Below are 21,924 nucleotides of genomic sequence, written 5' to 3'. Positions count from 1 at the left end.
GCATGGGCAGTAAAATGGCAAATGGAGTTCAATCTGGATAAATGTGAGGTGATGCATTTTGGAAGGTCAAGTACAAGTGGAAGTTATACAGTGAATGGCAGAATCCTTGGGAGTATTGATTTGCAGAGGAATCTGGGTGTGCAGGTCCACAGATCACTGAAGGTGGCAGTGCAGGTAGATGAGGTAATAAAAAAAGGTCTATGGCATGCTTGTCTTCATTGGAATAAGCATTGAATGTGAGGATAGACAAGTTATGCTGCAGCTTTATAGAACTTCATTTAGGCCACACTTGGAATATTGTATACAGTTCTGGTCACCATACTACCAGAAGGATGTAGATGCTTTGGAGTGGGTACAGAAAAGGTTTACCAGGATGTTGCCTGGTATGGGGGACTTTAGCAATGAAGGTTGGCGAGACGGGTTTGTTTTCACTGGAATGCAGGAGATTGAGGGTCAACCTAATACATATTTATAAGATTGTGAATGGCATGGATAGAGTGTAAAGTATGAAAATTTTCCCCCAGGGAGAAGGGGTCAATTTCCAGGGGAGACAGAGTCAAAGTTTGTAAGAGGGGCTTGAGTTTAAAAGAGATATGCAAGGCAAGTTTTTCACACAAAGGGTGGTGAGTGCTTGGAATGCATTGCCAGAGGAGGTGGTGGAAGCAGACACAATAGCAGCACCTGGATGAATATATGGATAAGGATCCCGTAAATGAAGACAGTTTTAGTATGGAAGAGCATAATGTGGCAGCAGAAGCTTGGAGGGCTGGAGGGCCTGTTCCTGTGCTGTTTTGTTCTTTGTTCTTTATATAGTAGAGGCCTAAATCTCTTCCTTCTAGATATAAAAATGCATTTACCTTTATAAATAATTTGGCATGGTAAAGATCTTAGTTGTTTTATTGTGAAATTCACCCAATTATTGAGAAATGCAAACATAATTGCAAATTATGACATTGTTGCGCTATTGCATTATCTATACACATCACATGTAAATAGCAATTTCACTCATCCCCGCTTCAGTCATTCTGAACTTTTCATCGTCTTTGCTTCCTGACTACAGTCTCCCTCCAGCTCCTTGTTATCATTGTCTTCTCACTGTCTCCTCTTCATTAGTCAGCCATTCAAGATGGCAGCACCAGATATGGCCCATCCGTATTCTTTTCTCCCCTCCTCTCTCCTTCTCGTTTCTTTTAAAACATACCTTTAGAGTTCTGGAGAGAGGCAATAATGGTGATGGCATCATTGGGCGCAAGGCAGGGGCCATGGGTCAGGCTGGAGGTCCGGTGTGTGGAGTGGTTGTGGGCCTGAGTCCAATGTGGTCAGAGCGAGCCCGACATGTTGATGAGGGACGTCCCCTGGCATGTGCAGCGTCAAGAGCAGGAAGCCAGAGGTTTCCCAGAGAGTGAGCCAAAGCGAAGGAGACTAAACCCTTGCAAAGAGTGCACTGTTGAACTTCTACCTTCATTCCCCCCACTTAATAGAAGGAAAGACTCTAATGTTAACTTTTAACTTTGTTTCTTTAATTTCTACTTATATATTAAGAATAACAGTAAACCTTTACTGCAACTTCATTTGTCTAGATTACTACTTGTACCTAGGTTTTGTACCTAGGTATCTTCAGAACTAAGATGGCATGTGTGAGGCAACATTGTATGCTTTTCATTGTGCTCCTGTACTTGAATCTACATGACAAGAAAGCTTAACGTGTAAGTAAATAAAAAAGCAAAAAGATATAGCTGTTCATTCATTGAAACATGTTAAGATTATTTTATGCATAATTATTTGGCTAATCCTTTTCATTTGCAAACTTTCAGGTATAGGAGATCACAGTATTTACTGAACAGATGGTCTTCACGCTAGTTAATAGATTCCATATTTTATTCGCACAGTTAAAACCATTTTAAGATGTGATAATTGTAATTGAGTAGTAAATATTTAATATAAAATTACATTGCAAAGAGGGTGGAGTGAGAAAGTTTATTCATCTGAACTGTTCCATAATTGAAAGGGAAATACGCACGCTTGGTGCCCAGGTTATTTGCTATTCCAATGCTTTAAATTTAAAAGCTACTGACTAGAGTTAGCCAACCAAGCACATATTAGGTTGATGACTCACTCGTCAGTGACAGCAAATTCCACTTCACTGATCTGATGAACTGGAAATGCACCTTCCCTTCACAATTTACAATGTCATTGGAGCACAAGTTTGTTCACAAAATGCCTACTCCCCAGCTGCCTCCAATCAGCAATTTTAGAGCACAAGGACAAGGATGTTGAGAAACACTTATAATTCTAAATGTTTCAAGTGAATATATGACAATGTAAATGCATGTAGAGGCTCCAAAAATCCTACACATTTAAAAATGTTACTTTTATGATAATGATCATTCACCTCACAGGGGTAAATGGTGAATCAGCTTCTCCCCTTCTAAGAAACCTTCCTTAAATCCAATTCTTTGGACTTATTTTTCAAGGCAATGGTAAAACACTGAACTTTGTTGTAAATAACCATTAGGGAGACTCCCCAAATTTGAGTACTCTGCTGCTATTTTTGAAGCTGTGCATTAATAAACCATGAATGTAGTAAATACTGGTATAAGTGCACAATGAATTCCAAATAAACCATAAAACATGGAGGAAAGAAATTCATTAATTTTTAAAATTAAAAATGCCTTTACAATGAATGTTAAAATTCATTTGACCATAAATTAGCTTTAACTGTACATAATCTTGAAATTGTGACAAACGTTTAACCAGATACTGATTGGAAAAATATGTGACAATGCTGAATAGTCAAGCAGCAGAAATTATCATAATTATATTGTGATGGAGGAAAAACTGTTTCTCTCTATTTACATCAGTCCAGACTTCTGTCCTAATAAACTGAATGTAATCTAAAATTCTTAAATTAGAACAAACTTAACTTCTTTTTCATTGAATGTGGCCATCAACGGCTGAATCAGCATTTATTTCCCATTATGAATTGCTCGAGGTGATGGCGCCCGCTTGAACTGTGGCTGTCTATATGATGTAGGTACACATTAGTGAGTTCCATAATTCTGACCCAGCAGTAGCGTCAGAACAATGGTATTGATTTGAGTCAGCATGATGTGTGACTTAGAGGAAACATGGAAAAGATTGTGTCCCACTGTTCTTCTAGGTGGTCGAGGTCATGAATTTGGAACATGATGGTGAAGGACCGTGGTGAGTTGCTGCAGTGCATTTTATAGTACACATCATAGTGTATCTGTGTTGGATGGAGTCAACAATCAGTAGACCTTTTTTGACCTGGATGGTATTGAGCTTCTAGAATGACATTAAGGTGCACTTATCAAGCCAAGAAAAGAGTACTTCTATCACACTTGTGACTCACGTATTGCACATAAAAGACACATTTTGGGGTGGCAGATATGGATTTACTCATCACAGAATGGCTATTGTATTCACAATATTTATTTTGCTGGTCCATTTCAGTTGCTGGTCAATGGTAACCACCCCAGAACATTGATAGTGAGAAGTCAGGTCATAGCAATGCCATTGAACATCAAGAGGAGATAGCTAGATTCTCTCTTGGTTGGAGATAGTCAGTGCCTGGCACTTGTGTTATAGAGTCATAGAGTCATACGGATTTACAGCGCAGACCCTTCGGTCCAACCCATCCATGCCAACCAAATATCCCAACTCAATCTAGTCCCACCTGCCACCACACGGTCTATATCCCTCCAAACCCTTGGTATTCATATACCCATCCAATGCCTTTTAAATGTTGCAATTGTACTAGACTCCACCACTTCCTCTGGCAGCTCATTCCATATACACACCACCCTCTGTGTCTGCAAATGTTACTTGCCACACATCAGCTCAAGCCTAAATGAAGTCCTCAACTTGCTGTTCAAGGACAAATACTGCTTTGGTATCTGAGGAGATAGGAATGACACAGGATACAAGTGATTCTCCTATAACGTATGTTTATTAAACGTGATTTGGCTGTAACGCAATTAGTGAATTGCAGACCTTTCTTTTATAAAACGTGCTCCCATTCATTGATACACAAGATACGCAATTCCATCTCTGGCACTAGCTGAATGGCAAAATCCAGCCTCAGGATCCTCTGCCTGCAAAATGCAAATTCAGCGTTTTCAGCTACAACAGCAAAGCAATCGGTTCTCAAGCCTTGAAACTTAGCTTGAAACTGGGAATTGTAGTCTACATTTAGAAGGAACTTTATTTCAAACCCGGGGAGAATCTTCAGGAGAGCTGGACTTCCGCGTCAGCATTATGTAGTCAGTCAGCTCGCGCACTTTCTGATGAAGAGCTTTGTGAAAGATACAGTCTTGTAGTCAATGATTTTAGTGTTAAAGTCATCACAGAAATCATAGAAACCCTACAGTGTCGAAACAGGCAAGTTGGCTCAACCAATCCACACAGACCCTCGGAAGAGTAACCCACTCAGACCCATTCCCCTACCCCGATTACACTGCAATGCTCCTGACTAATTCACCTAACCTACACATCCCTGAACACTATGGATAGTTTAGCATGGTCAATTTGCCTAACCTGCACATCTTTGGACTGTGGGAGGAAACTGGAGCACCTGGACGAAACCCAAGCAGACATGGGAGAAATGTGCAAACTCCACACAGATAGTCGTCCAAGGCTGGAAATGAACCCAGGTCCCTGCTGCTGTAAGGCAGCAGTGCTAACCACTGAGCCACCCATGACACCAGGTTAAATTTAATGTATTATTTCATTAAAATTTATAATTTAAAGATTTATTTAGACTGTGATATTGTTTGCGTTCGGCTAAGTATTACTTTAGTTTTGATTTTTTACATATATCTTTGGTGGTTCGCTGTTCAATGCAAACAAATACAAGCAAAGTATAGATAATGGAAATGTTAACGTAAAATTATGTTAAATTTGTCAAAAGCATGATTTTTGCTATATAGTAAAACCAATTCCACATGAAAAGACCAACATTTACAATTTACTCAAGGTTGTAACTCATGATAGTGCGTAATACCCAGGTCTGTTGAGTAACAAAAGGTCACCCATGAAAGTAAGAACAAAGTCTGTTGAGTAACAAAAGCTCACTCATTAAAACAAGAGCAAATGAAATAATTAACACCTAAAAGATTATTAAGTGGATACAATGTACTGCAATAATAAAATAATGCAAGATATATAGTTGTTACGGCGTGACCAAGGTGAATGGTTTATAGAAGGATTTTACATCCTGTGTATTTAGGGTCAACAATAACCTGAGCTGTGATAACCAGATCCTTAAAGTAATTCAGCTCATTTGCACGGCTATCTCTGATTTATTTTGTTGACTCTTAGAAGTTTGGCAAGGACTGTTCTTTGGCTTTTCCTCATTGAGAGAATTGTGATTCAGTGATATTGGCATTTATTCACATTCTATTAGTATCAGCAACTTGAAACACAAGAATGGAAACTGGAGTTAAAAATTCGATGGGGCATTATTTTGACTCTGGATGAAAGTGTAAAAGAAGTGACCGATTCAACTGGGTGGTCTCGAAAATGTACTCTCTGAGCTTCTATTGTAAGCAGCGATATAGCACATGAAGTGCAAATGATTTATAACATTCTATAAATATCCAAAATGTGTAGAAATGTGGTTTCCCACTAATTATTTACTAGGTTCTTTATTCTTTTGCATGATTTAAATGCACATACATTTGCTATTTATAGCAACTTTAAATTTTAAATGTGACTTATATGAGAGTTGAATCTACTTGCATTAATTTCAGGTTCAGATAAGAATATCTGATATACAATATATGTACCATGTGATGATGTCCATTATTAGGGTATATGTATTAAGTAAACATTTTTAGAAACTGGACTGAAACAGAGCGCTCAATGTGAGAAGTAATGACTTGCAGTTAGCACCTTTACTACAGTACAATATCCAATACACAATATAGTTGTATCAACAAAAAGACATCCAGTCTCATAATGAGAATGAGGCAAGCTGAACAAAAATTGGTCAAAGGATGTAGGTCTGCAGAATATCTTAAAGGAGAAGAGGGGATTTGGTGTATCAATTCCTGAGTTAAGGGCCTAACAATCTGACAGCATAGCCAGTAGTACTGGAATGATTAAAAGAGAGATGTTCAAAAGGTCATGGTTGAAGGAGTACAGAAGGAGTACAGATAGGGAGAAGTGAGGCCATGGAGAATGTGAAAACAAGAATGAGCATTTCAAACTTGAAATGTTGTCAGCCTGAAAAAACAACGCAAATCAAAAAGCACGAGCTGACGAGTGACTGGATTTATCATACAAGCAACAAATTCAAATCTGAATGGGTTATATTATACAAATTGCTTATTTCTCACAAATTCCAGCAAGAGTTTGCTGGACACTTTTTCTCAAATGTTCACATGTTCATAGATTTGACTACCGTAACAGTTAACTTCTGTACTCCTAAAGGATTCTGGTGAATTGTTGTTAAATCAGATAAGATGGCAGAGAGAAATGGAAGAAGTCCTCCAATCCAGACTGAGTAAAATAATTTACAACCAGGGATACTGGAATACCGAAAAAGACCAATTACCTTTACTAACTTAAATTGTTCTTAAATTGCCAGGCTATCCTATATCTTCGATTTTCTGGTTTGTCCCCAGATCTAAGTCAGCTGTGGTTGAATGGATAGCCTCCTTGGCTATGCTAGGTTCTTTGGCGCTGACTCCATTCAACTTTGAGAGCTATTGATGGTGCAATAGAGATATCCAAATTCAGCTTAATTGGGATACAGAAAACGTTCATAACCTGATGGGGAATGACAAAAAAAAAGTGAAACGTTCCTTAATTAGAACTGCTAAAAGCCAGAGTCAGTCAAGTAAATGTGTGGATGAAAGCCTGATTAAAATATTGATCAGATGGCTTTTGTCATACTTTGAGGAGAAAGTGAGGTCTGCAGATGCTGGAGATCAAAGTTGAAACTTTATTGCTGGAACAGCACAGCAGGTCAGGCAGCATCCAGGGAACAGGAGATTCGACGTTTCGGGCACAGGCCCTTCTTCAGGAATGAGCAGAGAGTGTTCACTCCCTCCGCGACTCCCTTGTCAGATCCACACCCCCCACCGACCCAACCTCCACTCCCGGCACCTTCCCTTGCAACCGCAGGAGGTGCAACACTTGCGCCCACACCTCCCCCCTCACTTCTCTCCAAGGCCCCAAGGGAAACTTCCATATCCGCCACAGATTCACCTGCACCTCCACCCACATCATCTACTGCATCCGCTGCAGCCGGTGTGGCCTCCTCTATATTGGGGAGACAGGCCGCCTACTTGCGGAGCGATTCAGAGAGCACCTCTGGGCCACCCGGACGAACCAACCCAACCAACCTGTGGCACAGCATTTCAACTCCCCCTCCCACTCCACCGAGGATATGCAGGTCATTGGACTCATCCACCGCCAAACCACAACAACCCGACGGTCGGAGGAGGAGCGTCTTATCTTCCGACTGGGAACCCTCCAACCGCAGGGGATGAACTTGGACTTCACCAGTTTCTTCATCCCCCCTCCCCCCACCTTGTCTCAGCCGGATCCCTCCAGCCCGGCACCGCCTTCCTGACCTGCAGTCTTCTTCTTGACCTCTCCGCCTCCATCCTACTCCGACCTATCACCCTCACCTTGACCTCTTTCCACCTATCACATTTCCAACTCCCCTCCTCCAAGTCCCTCCTCCCTACCTTTTATCTTCTCCTGCTGAACACTCTCTGCTCATTCCTGAAGAAGGGCCTGTGCCCGAAACGTCGAATCTCCTGTTCCCTGGATGCTGCCTGACCTGCTGTGCTGTTCCAGCAATAAAGTTTCAACTTTTGTCATACTTTGAGAAGTATTCTCAATGATTTGAAGTATTACAAGTCAGTAAATGCGAGTCACTGTCATTTTGAGTAGTTTTAGGAGGCTGTAGTTTTAATTCCACTTGCCCACAAAATCAAGACCTTTGTTTCTGTGAAAGCTAAACTGTACAGAAAGCAAGCACAGTTTGATATATTGTTGAGCAGGCCCAAGAATGTTGCTTATAAATCAGCTTGAAGCAATAATCAGTGGGGTCAGACTGGGGGCAGGTCATTCAGTTTTTATATCGGGTGTCTGTGAAATCATTAAATACAAACACAATGGCAAGCTGCGACCCCGTGGGTCATGCACTTTGACTCGGCGTATGGAATATCAGACTACTGTCAAGGTGGCTCAGACTGATTGCTGGAGGCTTTTTTTGACAGTGATTAGCCCTCTTTTTGGCAAGTAATCGGCATTCCCCTGTCCTTCAAGAATCCATGCAAGCTACCTACCTACCCCACAACAGAAAGTGCTGATATGATGACCTGAATTTGCAACCCATGTTGAAATCATCCCAGTCACTAATATTATATCCCAGTTACCTCAAAGCAACTGCACAATGTTTAAACTTTTGTGAACATTGTGAGTGAGGGGGGTTATGCCATTCTTAATTCTAGAAGAATAACTCCTCAAATCTAATCAGCCAGGACACAGTCATCTCCACATCTCTGTGGGAAACCTCAAAGCCAAAATTCTTACAGAATCATTCTCAATTTCCCACCAGGCGAGTTTTCGTCCAGACGGTGAACTTGACACCCTGTCTAATTTACGACTGCATTTCTTCGCTGGAAGAAACCCGAAGTTAAAAGAGAGATTCACCCGATCGGCAGGTTGGGAAAAAAAACCACGCCTCCCAATCTGGCACATCTTATCGCGAAGCTGAATTAAAACTTTGAAACATGAAACCGAATGACCCATCGTATTTGTATCATTAAGCCTGTATTGTGTGACTGTACTCTCTTAGGTAAGATTTATGTATCTTTTTCGATAATGCAGCAGTTTTCAAAGGCTCCACATAAATCATGCACCATTAAACTGGTTGAAGCAGCATGGCACATTTCTGTTGCTATTCCAACCGTGAGAGACTTAGTTCCCTAGTCATTCTAAGTGTCCATTGTAAACCCGATGCTTTGCAAGTTCAACTTATCTTTTCGCAGTTGTTCATCTGTTAAACTTCACATCTGCCACTCCACTGCACCCGATGTGTATGCAAATGTAAATGCGACCAAATTATTGTTCTTAAGCAGAAATACCTTACATTTACTTTCAGTGTCAAATGCAATCATGTGGTTTAGATGACCGAGCTGAATGTAAATCATCCCAAGGACCGTGACGGCAAACGGACAGGTCACGCTCAGGGCACTGAACTGATCTGGGAACATTCTCTGGAAACCACATTAACCCTTTCGTTAGCACTGGGCACAATCAATAAGGTTCGTTTTGATTTAGCAACATCCCTTTACAACTTAGTGTTTGGAATCGTTAAAGGTCGATTCTGTAGCATTGAGCCCAACTGGTGATGGAGACAAAGCTTGTTCCTCAACAGGCAGAAGGAACCGAGCGTGTACTCAGCGGTATTGCCACAGTTACGCCTCCAGACCTGTGCGTTTTTTCTCAGGTTCCGATGACCTGAAAGGTGAACTTCAGGCATTTTGTTTTTATTGCGGATTTCTGGCATCGACATTGTTGTTGAAACTTAGAATAGGTGACATCAAGGGTTCTTCCCCACCCCACCCACCTCCCCCAAAAGCTGGGAGCCATTTATTCAGGTGACATATTTATGGTTGTGGGACACCAGGTCGTTTCCCGTACATTTCAGATTTACACGTGCTCATTACCTATCGCCTGATTAACTCAGCAATTTGGTCACTGACACCCCTTTCTTTTTGGGAAGTGATTGGAACTAATGGAGCAGAAAACTAACTTGTCCTCCGGGGCTTTTTTTCTAAAAATAAATGTTCACAACAGGCAAGGCATGATAGAAGGTTAGTTAGTCATGGCTGTGGTCGGCTCCAACTCTCAACTCCTGCTAAATACACAGTGGAAGGAAAATCTGAATTGCAGATAATGTGGCCCAAAACAGGCGGTTGCGGATCTGCCACCTCGATTTTCCGAAATTCTTCCCTGCGTTTGTTTACACACAAGAGCCACCCATCCGCCGTGAGTATAGTGTGCACGCTACTAAAGGATGCAAGATGACAGGCACTCGCTTCAACCTTTAGCATGATGAGGAATGGGCATAGCAGATACCGCCCGGGGACAAATACTGACTCGGTAAACTGGGCGGGAAAGGCGTTTAAATCCAACAGTAACCTTCCCACGTTCACTCTAATGTGATGCTTGGCATATCGGTTTTCGTGGAGCCTTGCCTTCAGAAATCGGAACGTACCCAGATATCAAATACTAAACTCACTCAATTGAAGTGCAATTCACTTTTTTTGGGGGAGTGGGCAGGTGTCGCCGCGAGGGAGAGCGTGATTCTATCACATGTAGTAAGAGCTTTCAGTCTCACTCTCCCCTGGGAGAAGGAACTGAGTTCCCTGGAGAAGGTTCTAATATCCTGGCAGCCGCTGAGTTATTTTCTCCAAATGCTAACTGCTCCAATTCACAAGTGAGCGAAAATCCGAATGTAAAACATGTCAATCCTTCCTCGCGCCCTGAACATTTACTCGGTGGCGAACCCCCAAAACGCTGCCTATTTCTCTTTGCTTAATTCCAAAGGGGACAGGGCTTAACCGGAGGTGGTTATTTGAAGGAAAATTACTCAGGTCGCTGAGCTGGAGATAACCTCGTCCCCGGAAGTCACCACCTGATGGTGAACCAAATGCGCTTAATGATCATAATCCCTTCTGTACAAGAGTTCACCCAAAATTGGGACTCTCTCTGAGTGTATACTGAATGCGAGAACACCTATCATGAGTACTGACCCAGGGACTATCATGTTTATCAGTCCCTGGGTCAGTACCCTTTAGTTTAAGAAAAAAAAGACTAGCAAATATGGAGAAGTTTTCACTATTGGGATTTACAGTGAACCTGAATCTAAATTATGTCGGCACACACTACTAACACAGTACTTAACATAAACCAACCCAAACATCTGCAACTTAACGTCTGCAAGATTGAGGGTGTATTCTCTTTGGTTAGGGAGGCTGCGAGTGAGGGTCAGCCGCCTATCACACAGTCGCTGCCGGGGACCCGGGAGAGTTCTCCATAAACCCACCTCTGTGTGCAAGGACGCCGCAAAGCCAGCCGAGGAGCAGGAGCACAGCGCTTTCCTGGGCGCACGCTGTTCTCAGCTGCATGACGGCCACCGGGTTGTGGTTTCCTTTTCGCCCTTCCCTCTCTTCTCCCTCCGAGATCCTCCCTCCGAGGCGGTGTCGAGTGCGGGAAAACGGGCGATAAAGCCAGCAACTCTCCGCGCCGGCCGATGCTGAAAAGCGGCCACTACTCGCCGCATTAAAGGGAGAGAGAGAAACAACAGATTAGCGCAGCCCGGGACCACGGCGACGTCACGGAGAGGAGAGCTGGAGATTCATACATATTCATTGCCAACATCAAGTTCCCAACTCCCCAGTGAGAGGGCACTTGGTGCATCCTTCTGTACCGTCATCCCGATCTCTTTTCGCTGAGTTCCCTCCTTATTTCCATTCATTGATCTCCCTCACCTTGCACTCTGCCGTAACATCGAGTCCAATCTGGGCTGCACATTAATTGCTTGAGTCCATTGCACTGTCGGCTGCCCTCCGCAGACATGCAACTTTGAAGTTTCAGAACGTTGAACCTGGTTAAGACCTTCCGCCGACAGTATCTGGGGCTTTTGGTCCTGAATCAGCTTTTGCAATCAACAAGGTGCTCTCAGGAACAATCCAATCTTTGTAAAATGGAAGTACAAAGCGGAAAAGTTGATGCGTTTTAAAGATAGGACCGAAGTAGTGATTTTACCACAGCGCCATTATAACGGAGTGAATATCACAGTGCCTTCAAAGCAATGTAATCAGACAAATGACACCCAGCCAAAAGGGGATATGACCGACACAATAATTTGGCTGCTGCAGGATTTAGACCCTTGACCCTCCTGTACCACACAATTGGATCACGGCTGATCTGATTAGTCATCAGACCCACCTACGCTCCACTATCCCACATCCAAACCCCACTTGCTTGTCAAGATTCTATTTCTTCCTTTAAAAGATTCAGGAATTCTGCTTCTGCTCGTTTAGAAAGATCGTACCAAAGACCCCCCCCCCCCCCCCCCCCCACTCTCTTGTGAGAAAAAAAACTCATCTCTGTTTTAAAAGGCTGATCACTTATTTTTTAAAGCGATTTTCCCATAAAGGGAATATTCTCCCCACATCAACCCTGTTAGGATCTCTCCAGATCCTTTATGCTTCAATCAAGTCACCTTTTACTTCAGTGGATACAAGCCCACCCTGTCCGGCCTTTCTTCATAAGATAACCCACCCATTCCAGGTACTCGTCTCGGAAATCCGGACTGTTTCCAATGCATTTCCATCCTTCCTTGGCTAACAAGATCAATACTGTCTACAGTACTCCAGCTTATCAGGTCAATGACTAAATATTTAATGGAGGAAAGAGAGGTAGGAAGGTTTATAAATGGAGTTCCAGCATTTAGAGCTTTGATTGCTGAAGGCAGTATTCCCTATGATTAGAGAAAGAAAATAGGAAATGTGCAAATAGGCCAGAATTGGAGGAATGGAGAATTTTGGGAGGATTGTAGGGCTGTAGGAGGTCACTATGACAGAAAGGCATGAGATTATGGAAGGGTGAGAAGGAAGAGTGCCTGGTGTGAATTGTGGATGGCTGGGTTCTGAATGAGCCCAATGTTACCGAGGGTGGGAGGTGTCCAGGAAGTCAATGGGAAGATCAATCTGGACATTCAAAACCCAAGGTTCCAGCAGCAAGGCGAGTGTTGAGTTGTGGTATGAAGGTGAAAATAAGTTGTCTGGTTGAGATATTGAGGTGGGAGCTCAACTTAGGAGCAAATAGGACACCGAGGTGGTAAACCTAAAAGCCAGAGATATTGGCCAGTGGGGGTGGAGTGGCGGAGAGTGGGGGGGATGTTGAGGCTCAGTAGCTGGGAAACAGAGACTGTGACTGGAGCCCATGATACTGATGTGGGGCTTCCCAATATTTCAGTGGAAGAAGGTGTGGTGCATTGAAGATTGAGTAGTAGGCAAGCAGTTTGACTAAATAGATGCGCTTGAAAGGATTGAGAGAGACATTGAGGGGCAGTTGTAGGTGTCACCAACACACATGAAGCCTGATCTCATAGGCTAGATTTTATCACAGGTTTCAGAGTCAGATAAGCGTCATGTGCTGGGACTGAGTTTCCAGAACAAATTGGTCACCACTAGTTTTGCTCTCCTACTAAGGATGGTGGGCATGCCTCTGATGCTGCACACCCAACCAGGATGGAGTTGGGCACTGCTGAGGTGCTGTCACTGTGGTCAGTTACAACACAGAACCAAGAGTGGTAAAGCAAGCAGGATAGATGGGGAATCTCCTCTGCTGGCTCGGGATTGGTCACCAGGCCCGTCAGCATGGAGCCTCTGGCTCTGATGGGCTTCACTAAGCTGTGACAGGAAGGACTTCACATGTGGCAGAGGGCCATGTCGACACTGACAAAATACTGGCAAGGCCACAAATTTGCCGATAGCGGGTCTTTAATTATACTAATTGGCTGCCATTTCAGATTCACAGGCTGTGCCTCAGAAAGTTGCCTGACTGTGCAAATGCTTCAGGGCGCTACCTCATCGCTGCTCCTGATGATTATCCCAGCCTGAGCCACCACCTCCACCTCCAAGCCAGGAAAGGTCAGCACTGTGTCTTTAAATGATGTTGCCATTGGCAGCATGTGGATTTAAGAGAAACAAGGAGACAGATTTGCCATGCTCAATAATAAAATTGACTGCTTAATTCAGCAAATAAACTTAATCAAATATTTCAAGTGAGAGATGTTGCGGAAGACTGAATTTGTGACAAATGTGATTTGTAACATTATGACGATTTCATCTGTTCATATAATCTCTCCCTACTTGAACTCCCTCTCTAATAGCATTGTTGTGTATTTGCACCAAACAGACTACAGTAATTCAAGGAGGCAGCTCACCACCACCTTCTCAAGAGCAACAGGAATGAGTAATGAGTGCTGGCCAACCAGCAATGCCAACAGCCCATGAGTGAATGGAAAAAAAAGGGTTGCTTCACATTTATCGCGTGCACTCCCTTTTTAATGTTAGCTGATGTGATGGGAGAGCCAAAACTTTATTTAAGATTGGGATTCTTTCCACCCAGTACTGGATCATCTCACAATGCAATATCCTTTACAAAAGGAGACATGTTGTGGATGCTGAATATCCGAAATGCCATCTGTAAATGTGCTGGAAATACTCAGTGGGTCAGACAGCAAGCATGGAGAGAGAAATAGACATAATATATTAGGTCCTAGCAAAGGACTTGACAAAAACAAATCACAGGTTTGGAATGTTGGTCAGAACATTACGCTTCTGTGGCGAGCTCAGACCCATCCATATCAAAAGAAAAAATGTCGGTGGCCTGGAACATGCCCTGAACAAGGCCACCCCACAGATGTAATGCACTACAGGTGAGCTAAATGATCTCACAGCGAATGGCCAGCAGTTCTAACTGTGCTGACAGCACCAGAGCTCCATCATATATGCTGTTGTGACTGTAGGAGGCCCAACGAACACTGGAGTGGGGTAGGTCCACAGTCTTGGTGTAGCAGGAGTTCTAGACCCCGAGGAAGAAGATTTAGGTTTTTATGAATAGTTTTTATCTTCTAGGGGAGGGGATTGTCCCTGATGGTAAGGGGCACCCTTTAATGATAGTATACCCATTTCCTTCCAGCCAGTTTATAATTCTTTTTTAAAAAAAAAGCATGCCCACACTCATTGTTCTGCCACATCCATGTATTACCATCGGGTAATGTAGTACTGGGGTCAAATGAGCTTTTGACAATCTCAATTCACCCTTAGTTATTGAATTATATACAGCAGGAAGGGTACCGATTTTGGTGCCTAACCACCTTCCTTTATGGGGGGAGTAGGGGAGTGGGTGAGAAGATGATGGGTTAGCCATTTAACCTATGTTACATGCATTCCCAAACTCCACCCCCTCCCCTCCCCCACAGCAAACATACACTCAATGGGGACGTGTATTATTTAGCCTATTAAGTCTATTTCTCTCCCCACAGATGCTCTTTGACTCGCTGAGTACTTCCAGTGCTTTCTCTTTACATTGTCATGCATAGAAGTTAGATCGTGGACTCCTATGGTACTATGGTAATGTCCCTATCTCTGAGCTAGAAAATCTGGATTCAAGTCCCACCTTTCCAGAAGTGTGTCATAACATGTCTGAATAGGCTGATTTCAAATATCTTAACCTTGGATGGTTCATACTGATAGATACTGGTGAACAAATTAGTGCTCTGTGTGGCAGCAAATTCAATAGTTTGAGCCAGATTAATAGGAACGGTTGTCCATTCAAACATTCAAATTTGAACATTGAACTGGATTTGTGGAGTCCATCGGAACAAGCAAGATGGTGGATCGATTTAGACAATTGTGCACTAGAACCCAATGCTGGGAAAAGGGTACTTCATTTTGTTGGCGGTGGGAAGATAAGGATTCAGGAAACTTGTCTGTTAGCATTGGGAATCTCATCTTTATGCATAATTAACCACTTATGTTTCAGTTAAATCCTATTCCTTGTGATTCTGCACACTCTCCCAAGTTAGATTAAACTTATTCAAGTCTCTTGTGCCTTTAATAGTCTACCCATTGAATGCTGGTGACTTAGAAGTGCCTTACCTGACTCATTGTGTGAGAGTCTTTTCGATTTGCAGGAAAGTGAGTCACAGAGCAATGGATTATTTTTGGAGGTTTGTTTCTGTGTTGAAACAGGATAATCTTATATTCTAAGGGATTGAGACTGAGGCAGCAAGTTCATAAACCAAGAATATTCCATGCAAGAATTAAAGGGGCAGCACATAGTTAAGGAATGGTGTTACCACCCATTAATGCAGCATTAGTATTTGAATATAAAATGAGAGGACAATTCAGAAGGTAAACTTTAAAAGAAAAGAGAGATTGTGGAAAATGGGGATTATTTACTCTGTACTTCTTTATGCCCGAAAACTGGAGAGGATCAGCGTTGAGAGGAGCATCATGCTGTGAGATGCAGCTATAATATAGGGCTATTTGCCCTTTAAATATGGAGCCACCTCCTGCATGAGAATTGGGTAATGCAGCTTCTTGATATCTGTGCCAATCCCACCTCACCCAGATTCTTGAGCTTGCTGCAATGTTAACTGTCTCGGCTTTTGCATCTTTGTCATGCCGGATTTATCACTACCTCTGAGCCCACTGGCACAGACATCAACGGCACGATTACATACAACGTAATTTGCCAACCTGCATTTAAAGGGTACATTTAGACTTTGAGAGTGCAGAGCAGATGTAAATCCTGAGGTAGGGCCCATTGGAATGGAGTAATCTCGGGCTATTTCGGTGTTATGCCTCACAGAATGCAACATGTGACCGAGTGCAAAAAGTGCTCATGGGGTCTGTTGGAAATCCTTTATGCTTTTTAACACACGCTATAATTCATTTAAAAGTTATAAAGCAGATATCCAGAAAATACATTGCTTTAATATTCAAATGCAATTGCTGGGAAAAGAGCCCTGCATGTCCATATACGTAAGACTCTTGTATCGCAGCAGTAGTACCTGTACCTCTGGGCCAGGAGACCTGCGGTTCAAGCCTCACCTGCTCTAGAGGTGTGTCAGAAATCTCTGAACAAGTTGATGAGAAAATATCTACAGTGCACAGTGCTGTCTTCTGAGGCAGACAGCTGAAGTTACTGCTTGCTAGTATAAGCAGGGTAATTCTCTGTGGAACACCCAAACTGCAGCAATTGTTATCTACCCTTATGTAAAATGATTGCTAGCATGTGGGGAGATAGCATTCATTCTCATCAGGTCAGAAAATTACATCTGCAGATTTCCCTGTCGTTCAGCCTGAAAACAATAAGTTTTACACTGGCACTGGTTTCATTACAAATTCCAAGAGATTAGCATCCATGAGCCAGCCTTGAGAATTTGCATGACTAAATCTGGCTCCCTTCTCCTGTCAGCATAGTAACAGAGCCATGAAATTCTGGTTAATAATCTATGAATTACTGTCAGCCATAAACCTCGGAATGTCAGAGTAGAATTAAAAGTAGCCCTGCTTTTTGCAACTGGAATAAAGCCAAATGTTGACATTTTGTAAAGACAATTGGTCTGGTGTAAAGCAGCATTACACCTGAGGGCAAATTTCAAAACCCATGGCGAGAAATGCAAAATACTGGCTTACCAAGCACACAGAGAATTCAAAACAGTATAAATGTTCAGTTAGAAACCATTAAATGCATCAAACTCACCTTAAGGAGTGTGTCTTCAGTTCATGATGTAAAACGTAACATGACGTGACATGACAGGACTTGTGTCTAGCCACCAGGGCTCCGGACCCACCTCAATGCCTCAGTCCACATTTATTGTCCCGTATTGCCTTCCAGAAGGTGACGGTGAGCTACTTTCTTGAGTTCTTGGAGTATAGTGCTATCAGGAAGGGATTTTGACCCAAATGACAATGAAGGAACGGCAAGAAATTTCCAAGTCAGGATGGCTTGTGTAGCTGAGAGGTGAATTTACTGATGATGGTGATCTCATGCATCTCCTGCCCTTGTTCTTCCTGGTGGTGGAAGCTGTTGATTTGGAAGGTGCTAACAGATGTGTCTTGGTGAGTTACTGCAATACAATTGTAGACAATGCACACTGCTGCCATTTGCAACAGTGGCGAAAGGTGTGAATGTTGAAGGTGCTTGTTTAGATGCCAATCAAGTGGCTGCTTTGTCCAGGGTAATGTCAAGCTTTCTAAAAATTGCTAGAGTGTCACCCACCCAAAAAAATAAAGAGCATTTCATTCAACCACTGACCTGTGCACTATAGATGGTGGAAAGTCATTGGAGCAACAGGAGGTGAGTTACTCACCACAACAGTCCTGGCCTCTCATCTTCTCAGTAGCCATAGTATTTAAATGGCCTGGTCAATGGTTAACCCCTAGAACTGATACTGGAGAAGTCATCAAAGGTAATGTCATTGAACATAAGGGGCAATGGTTAGATCCTCTCTTGTTGCCAATTATCATTGCCTGGTTCTTGTGCGGCAGAAATGTTACTTGTCATATATCATGCCAAACCCTGTCTGGCTGCACATGGACACAGGCCATTTCAGTTTCTGAGAAGTCCTGAATGTTGCTGAACATTGTGCAACCATTGGCAGATGTCCCCCACTTCTGACTTTATGATGGAGGGAAGGTCACTGTCAATGCGGCTGAAGATGATTTAGTGAAGACACGATCCTGAGGAACTCATACAGTGAGATCTTAGTGCTGGGATGATTGACCACCAACAACCATAACTATCTACACTTTTGTCAGGTATGATTCCAGACAACAGAGAGTTTTCTCATTGATTCTGTGGTTCCTTGAAGCCTCACTTGTTCAAGTCCTGCCTTGATTTCAAGGGCAGTCACTCTAACTTCAATTCTGGCACCAGCTCTTTTGTCCATGTTTGGACCATGTCTGTAAATAGGTTAAGAACCAGATGGGTCTGGTGCAAGCGAAACTAAGCATTAGTGAACAGATTATTGTTAAGCAAGTGCCATTTGATAGCACTGTAGATGACCTCTCCATCACTTTGCTGAGGAATAAGAGTAGATCTAGTTGTAGACTTTGTTACAGAATGACAAGTTGTCATGCAAATCTCAAATTAGAGAGAAAAATATACTAATACTGTTTTAATTCTAAGACTTCTTGCAACCCTATAAAAATCCTACTTTTCCAGGGCAAAAGATTTTGAAAAAATGTCAACTCATGATCTGTGATGTTAAATTTAATGCTAAAATCAACTTAATAACACTACTCAAGTATTTTACTCCTACACTGTGTCTGAAATTACCAAAATAAATAGAGCAACCCAATTTTATATAAATTATATTTTAAAATTTTATTTATGCTTCCTTTATCTTCTCATATCTTTGTCTATTTTGCTGTAATTTTAATATTATTTTCCGTAATTAATCAATTCGGTTCTACTATGTTAATCTTTATCTTCTATTCTGTTTTATATTCAGATTGTTTTTCTGCAATGTCAATAACCATTATGGAGATGAATAAATTTGAAATAAATTGCTAGTCGATTCTCCAAAATTAATTCCAAAGCTTGGTTTGGTGTACAATAAAATAGCAAAGAATACAATAAATATTTCTATGTCAATAGTTTATTGTAGAAATGGGAAGAGATGGCCTCCAAAACTGCATAGAAAATAAACTGATATGTGAAGCACATAGAAAAAAACTGTTGTTACTTAGAGTGGCTTAATATAGTTCAATATCGAACACAGCAACCTTCACACAGTTCCTAAAGATTAAAATTTCCAGCACTGAACATTTTCCTCTCAACAGTCAAAACAAATGAAGGTTATAGCTTTCACATGATTGTAATAGAGAGAACAACAGAGAATTAAGTATATTGTAAGTTTGTTGCACATGTGTGGTGTTCATGTCGTATTTGGATGACATGAATATTTGTAAAGTTGTAGAAAAATTCATAATATCATTTATCTTGCATTTTATGAATCTCTATCATAATTATAAAATCATACTTTAAGGTATAACGGTAGATTTCAGCTGTAAAACAATATGAGTATTAATACATAGACAAGGTTTTCTTACTGGAAAGGAGCAGTTCAGGATTTCCTGTCTACAGTTACTTGTCTACAATTACCTATTTACAGAGATATGTCACTCCTCCAATTGAACTTGGAATGCTTCTTATAGACATGAGGGTAAAACTATAAAATGGTTGATAGAAAATTTATGGCTTGTTTTGTATTTTTACTCAGTGTGGTAAGAATATCAAGTTTCAATGTAAAATAAAGGCTGAAGTGCTATTTTGTGTCACTGCACAATATAAATTTCACAGTTTGTTCATCTGTCTACCCCCATAATCTCCTTTAAGCCCTACAACCCTCTGAGATCTCCACACTCTGCAAATTCGGACTCCTTGTGCTCCCATATTTTAATCACTGCACTTTGGTAGCCATTTCTTCAGGTGGTTGGGGCCTGAACTCTGGAATTTTCCTTCGAAACCTTTCTATCTTGCTCACTTCCTTCATAATGCTCCTTAAAATGAAGCCATGATGAATTGCTGAACTACATTTGCAGATGGTGCTCATCAGGGGGTAGGAGGGGAGCAGTGATAGAGACTGCAATTTACTTCAAGATTGGCAAGATATACAAGATATACATAACAATTCTATAAAAATATCTAAACGAAAACTTATAGTGCAAACATTGTGTCTTTGCTATCCTTGGTATTATAAAAGTCTGTTAAAGATTGTCATGAATTTGCAAGACTCTTTCAGTAAATCAATGTATCTTCAAGACTTAGTTTTTGTCGAGTAAAACAAAGAGCTGTGGGTGCTGGGAATCTGAAACAAAAAACATAAAGTGCTACAGAAACTCAGCACTTTTGGCAGCATGTATGGAGAAAGAAATTGAGTTCATGTTTTTGTGTCCAGTGACCCTTCGCCAGTACCTTTCAGGATCACTAGACTTGAAATGTTAACTCAGTTTCTCAATCACTTCCTGTTTTTGTTGGCTATTGTAGATTCCATTAAATGATAAAAAACCAAATTTTACCACAGTTTTTCTATTCCTCAATCAAATCATCTGAAAACATTTTTGAAATTGTTAAACACTTGTGTTGAAGCAGAGGAATGACCTTCACATTCACTGATGTTCATACAATATCAGGACTAATACCTTGGTTTCTGTTTGATTTATTTGGCCAGTCTTTTTTGTAACTATACCTACGCAACTTTCAAATGGCAATTAATCTGTCTATTGGATAGTAACGGGACACTATCATGTTCAATTGTTGAGTAATTCTTTTTTCATCTCAGGTACATATGCAAATGTCGGTTTTATTATTCCAACCACACACAGATGGTATAATACTCAGTTTGTATACTAATTCTGAATAGAATACATATTGATTGTTTCCAGTTCCTTGTTTTCCTTGGCTTCTTATCCCTATTCCCAATGAAAATATTGTTATTTGATTGATGATACATTATTTTCACTCAATTCGTTTTCCAATAGTTGCCTTGCACTTTCAGGCTACATATTTTTATGCAAACAATTCTTTAGGAACTCTCTGCTTAGTTAGTCAGCGGTTGCCTTTTTGTTTTATTACCTTATAAATTTAGAATTGGATGTAATGTAACTGGTTGTTGCTGCTTATTCACTTTCATCTCACTGTGAAGAACATTTTGTTGCTTTCTCTCACAGGAATATGAGTTTGTAAAGTAACACAGCCAAGCAAGCTTCCTAAAATAGGATTTATGCCTCATCTACTTTTCGGAAAATCAAACATAACTTTAGAAACAAAACAGGTGTCAGGACATTGAAAGCAAGTATATAGCAGATGCTGAAACGGGAAATACAAATAGAAAATGCTGGGAGAAAGAAACGCTCAACAGGTTAAGCAGGATCTGTGGAGAGAGAGAGAGAGAATTAATAAGCTTAATCATAAACTTTCTTTGGTAAAGTGCAATTTGCATCAAATGTTTTGCAAGTGTTCCTCGCTTCAAAGCCCAGTCAGATATCCTGCTATATTTTATCAAACACACTTTATGAACTACCTATCAACCAACAACCCCCCACACTACCACCTCCATGTGTCCCTTATGTCTGATTCTATTTCCAAATTATCATGTGCCGTTCCCAGAAGAACTTGCCACTTAGTGGAGATTCTCCAAAAGACCTGCATCCCCTGCTCCTGTGCCACCTTAAAAAGCCCGTTGTGCACCCAAACAAGCAGTATGCTTCCAGAACTGTCCTGCAGGATTTCTGACATTTACCACAGATATGGCAGACAGGGAAATCTGTGATTGCTTTGTAGGAA

At 41.5% G+C, this 21,924-nt stretch overlaps 1 protein-coding gene across 3 annotated transcripts in view; it reads right to left on the bottom strand.

The window, feature by feature from the left end:
- The window catches only part of LOC122556323 (calsyntenin-2), a 564,920-nt gene extending 553,046 nt beyond the window's left edge, over positions 1 to 11,874 (bottom strand). For all 3 annotated transcript variants that reach the window (XM_087993697.1, XM_087993698.1, XM_087993699.1), the window contains exons 1-2: positions 11,538 to 11,874; positions 11,093 to 11,316 (exon numbers count right to left, since the gene is read on the bottom strand). In XM_087993697.1, coding sequence (XP_087849823.1) covers positions 11,093 to 11,316; positions 11,538 to 11,557 — 244 coding nt within the window. In that variant the 5' untranslated portion in view covers positions 11,558 to 11,874. The remainder of the gene's footprint in view (positions 1 to 11,092; positions 11,317 to 11,537) is intronic.
- Between the last annotated feature and the right edge of the window lie 10,050 nt (positions 11,875 to 21,924).

This window comes from Chiloscyllium plagiosum, unplaced genomic scaffold, assembly GCF_037043375.1.
Source record: "Chiloscyllium plagiosum isolate Xiang-an unplaced genomic scaffold, Cpla_swu_hap1 HiC_scaffold_13, whole genome shotgun sequence".
NCBI lineage: Eukaryota > Metazoa > Chordata > Chondrichthyes > Orectolobiformes > Hemiscylliidae > Chiloscyllium > Chiloscyllium plagiosum.
The sequence above is the reverse complement of the archived record's forward strand: the minus strand, read 5'-3'. Positions and strand labels throughout refer to the sequence as shown.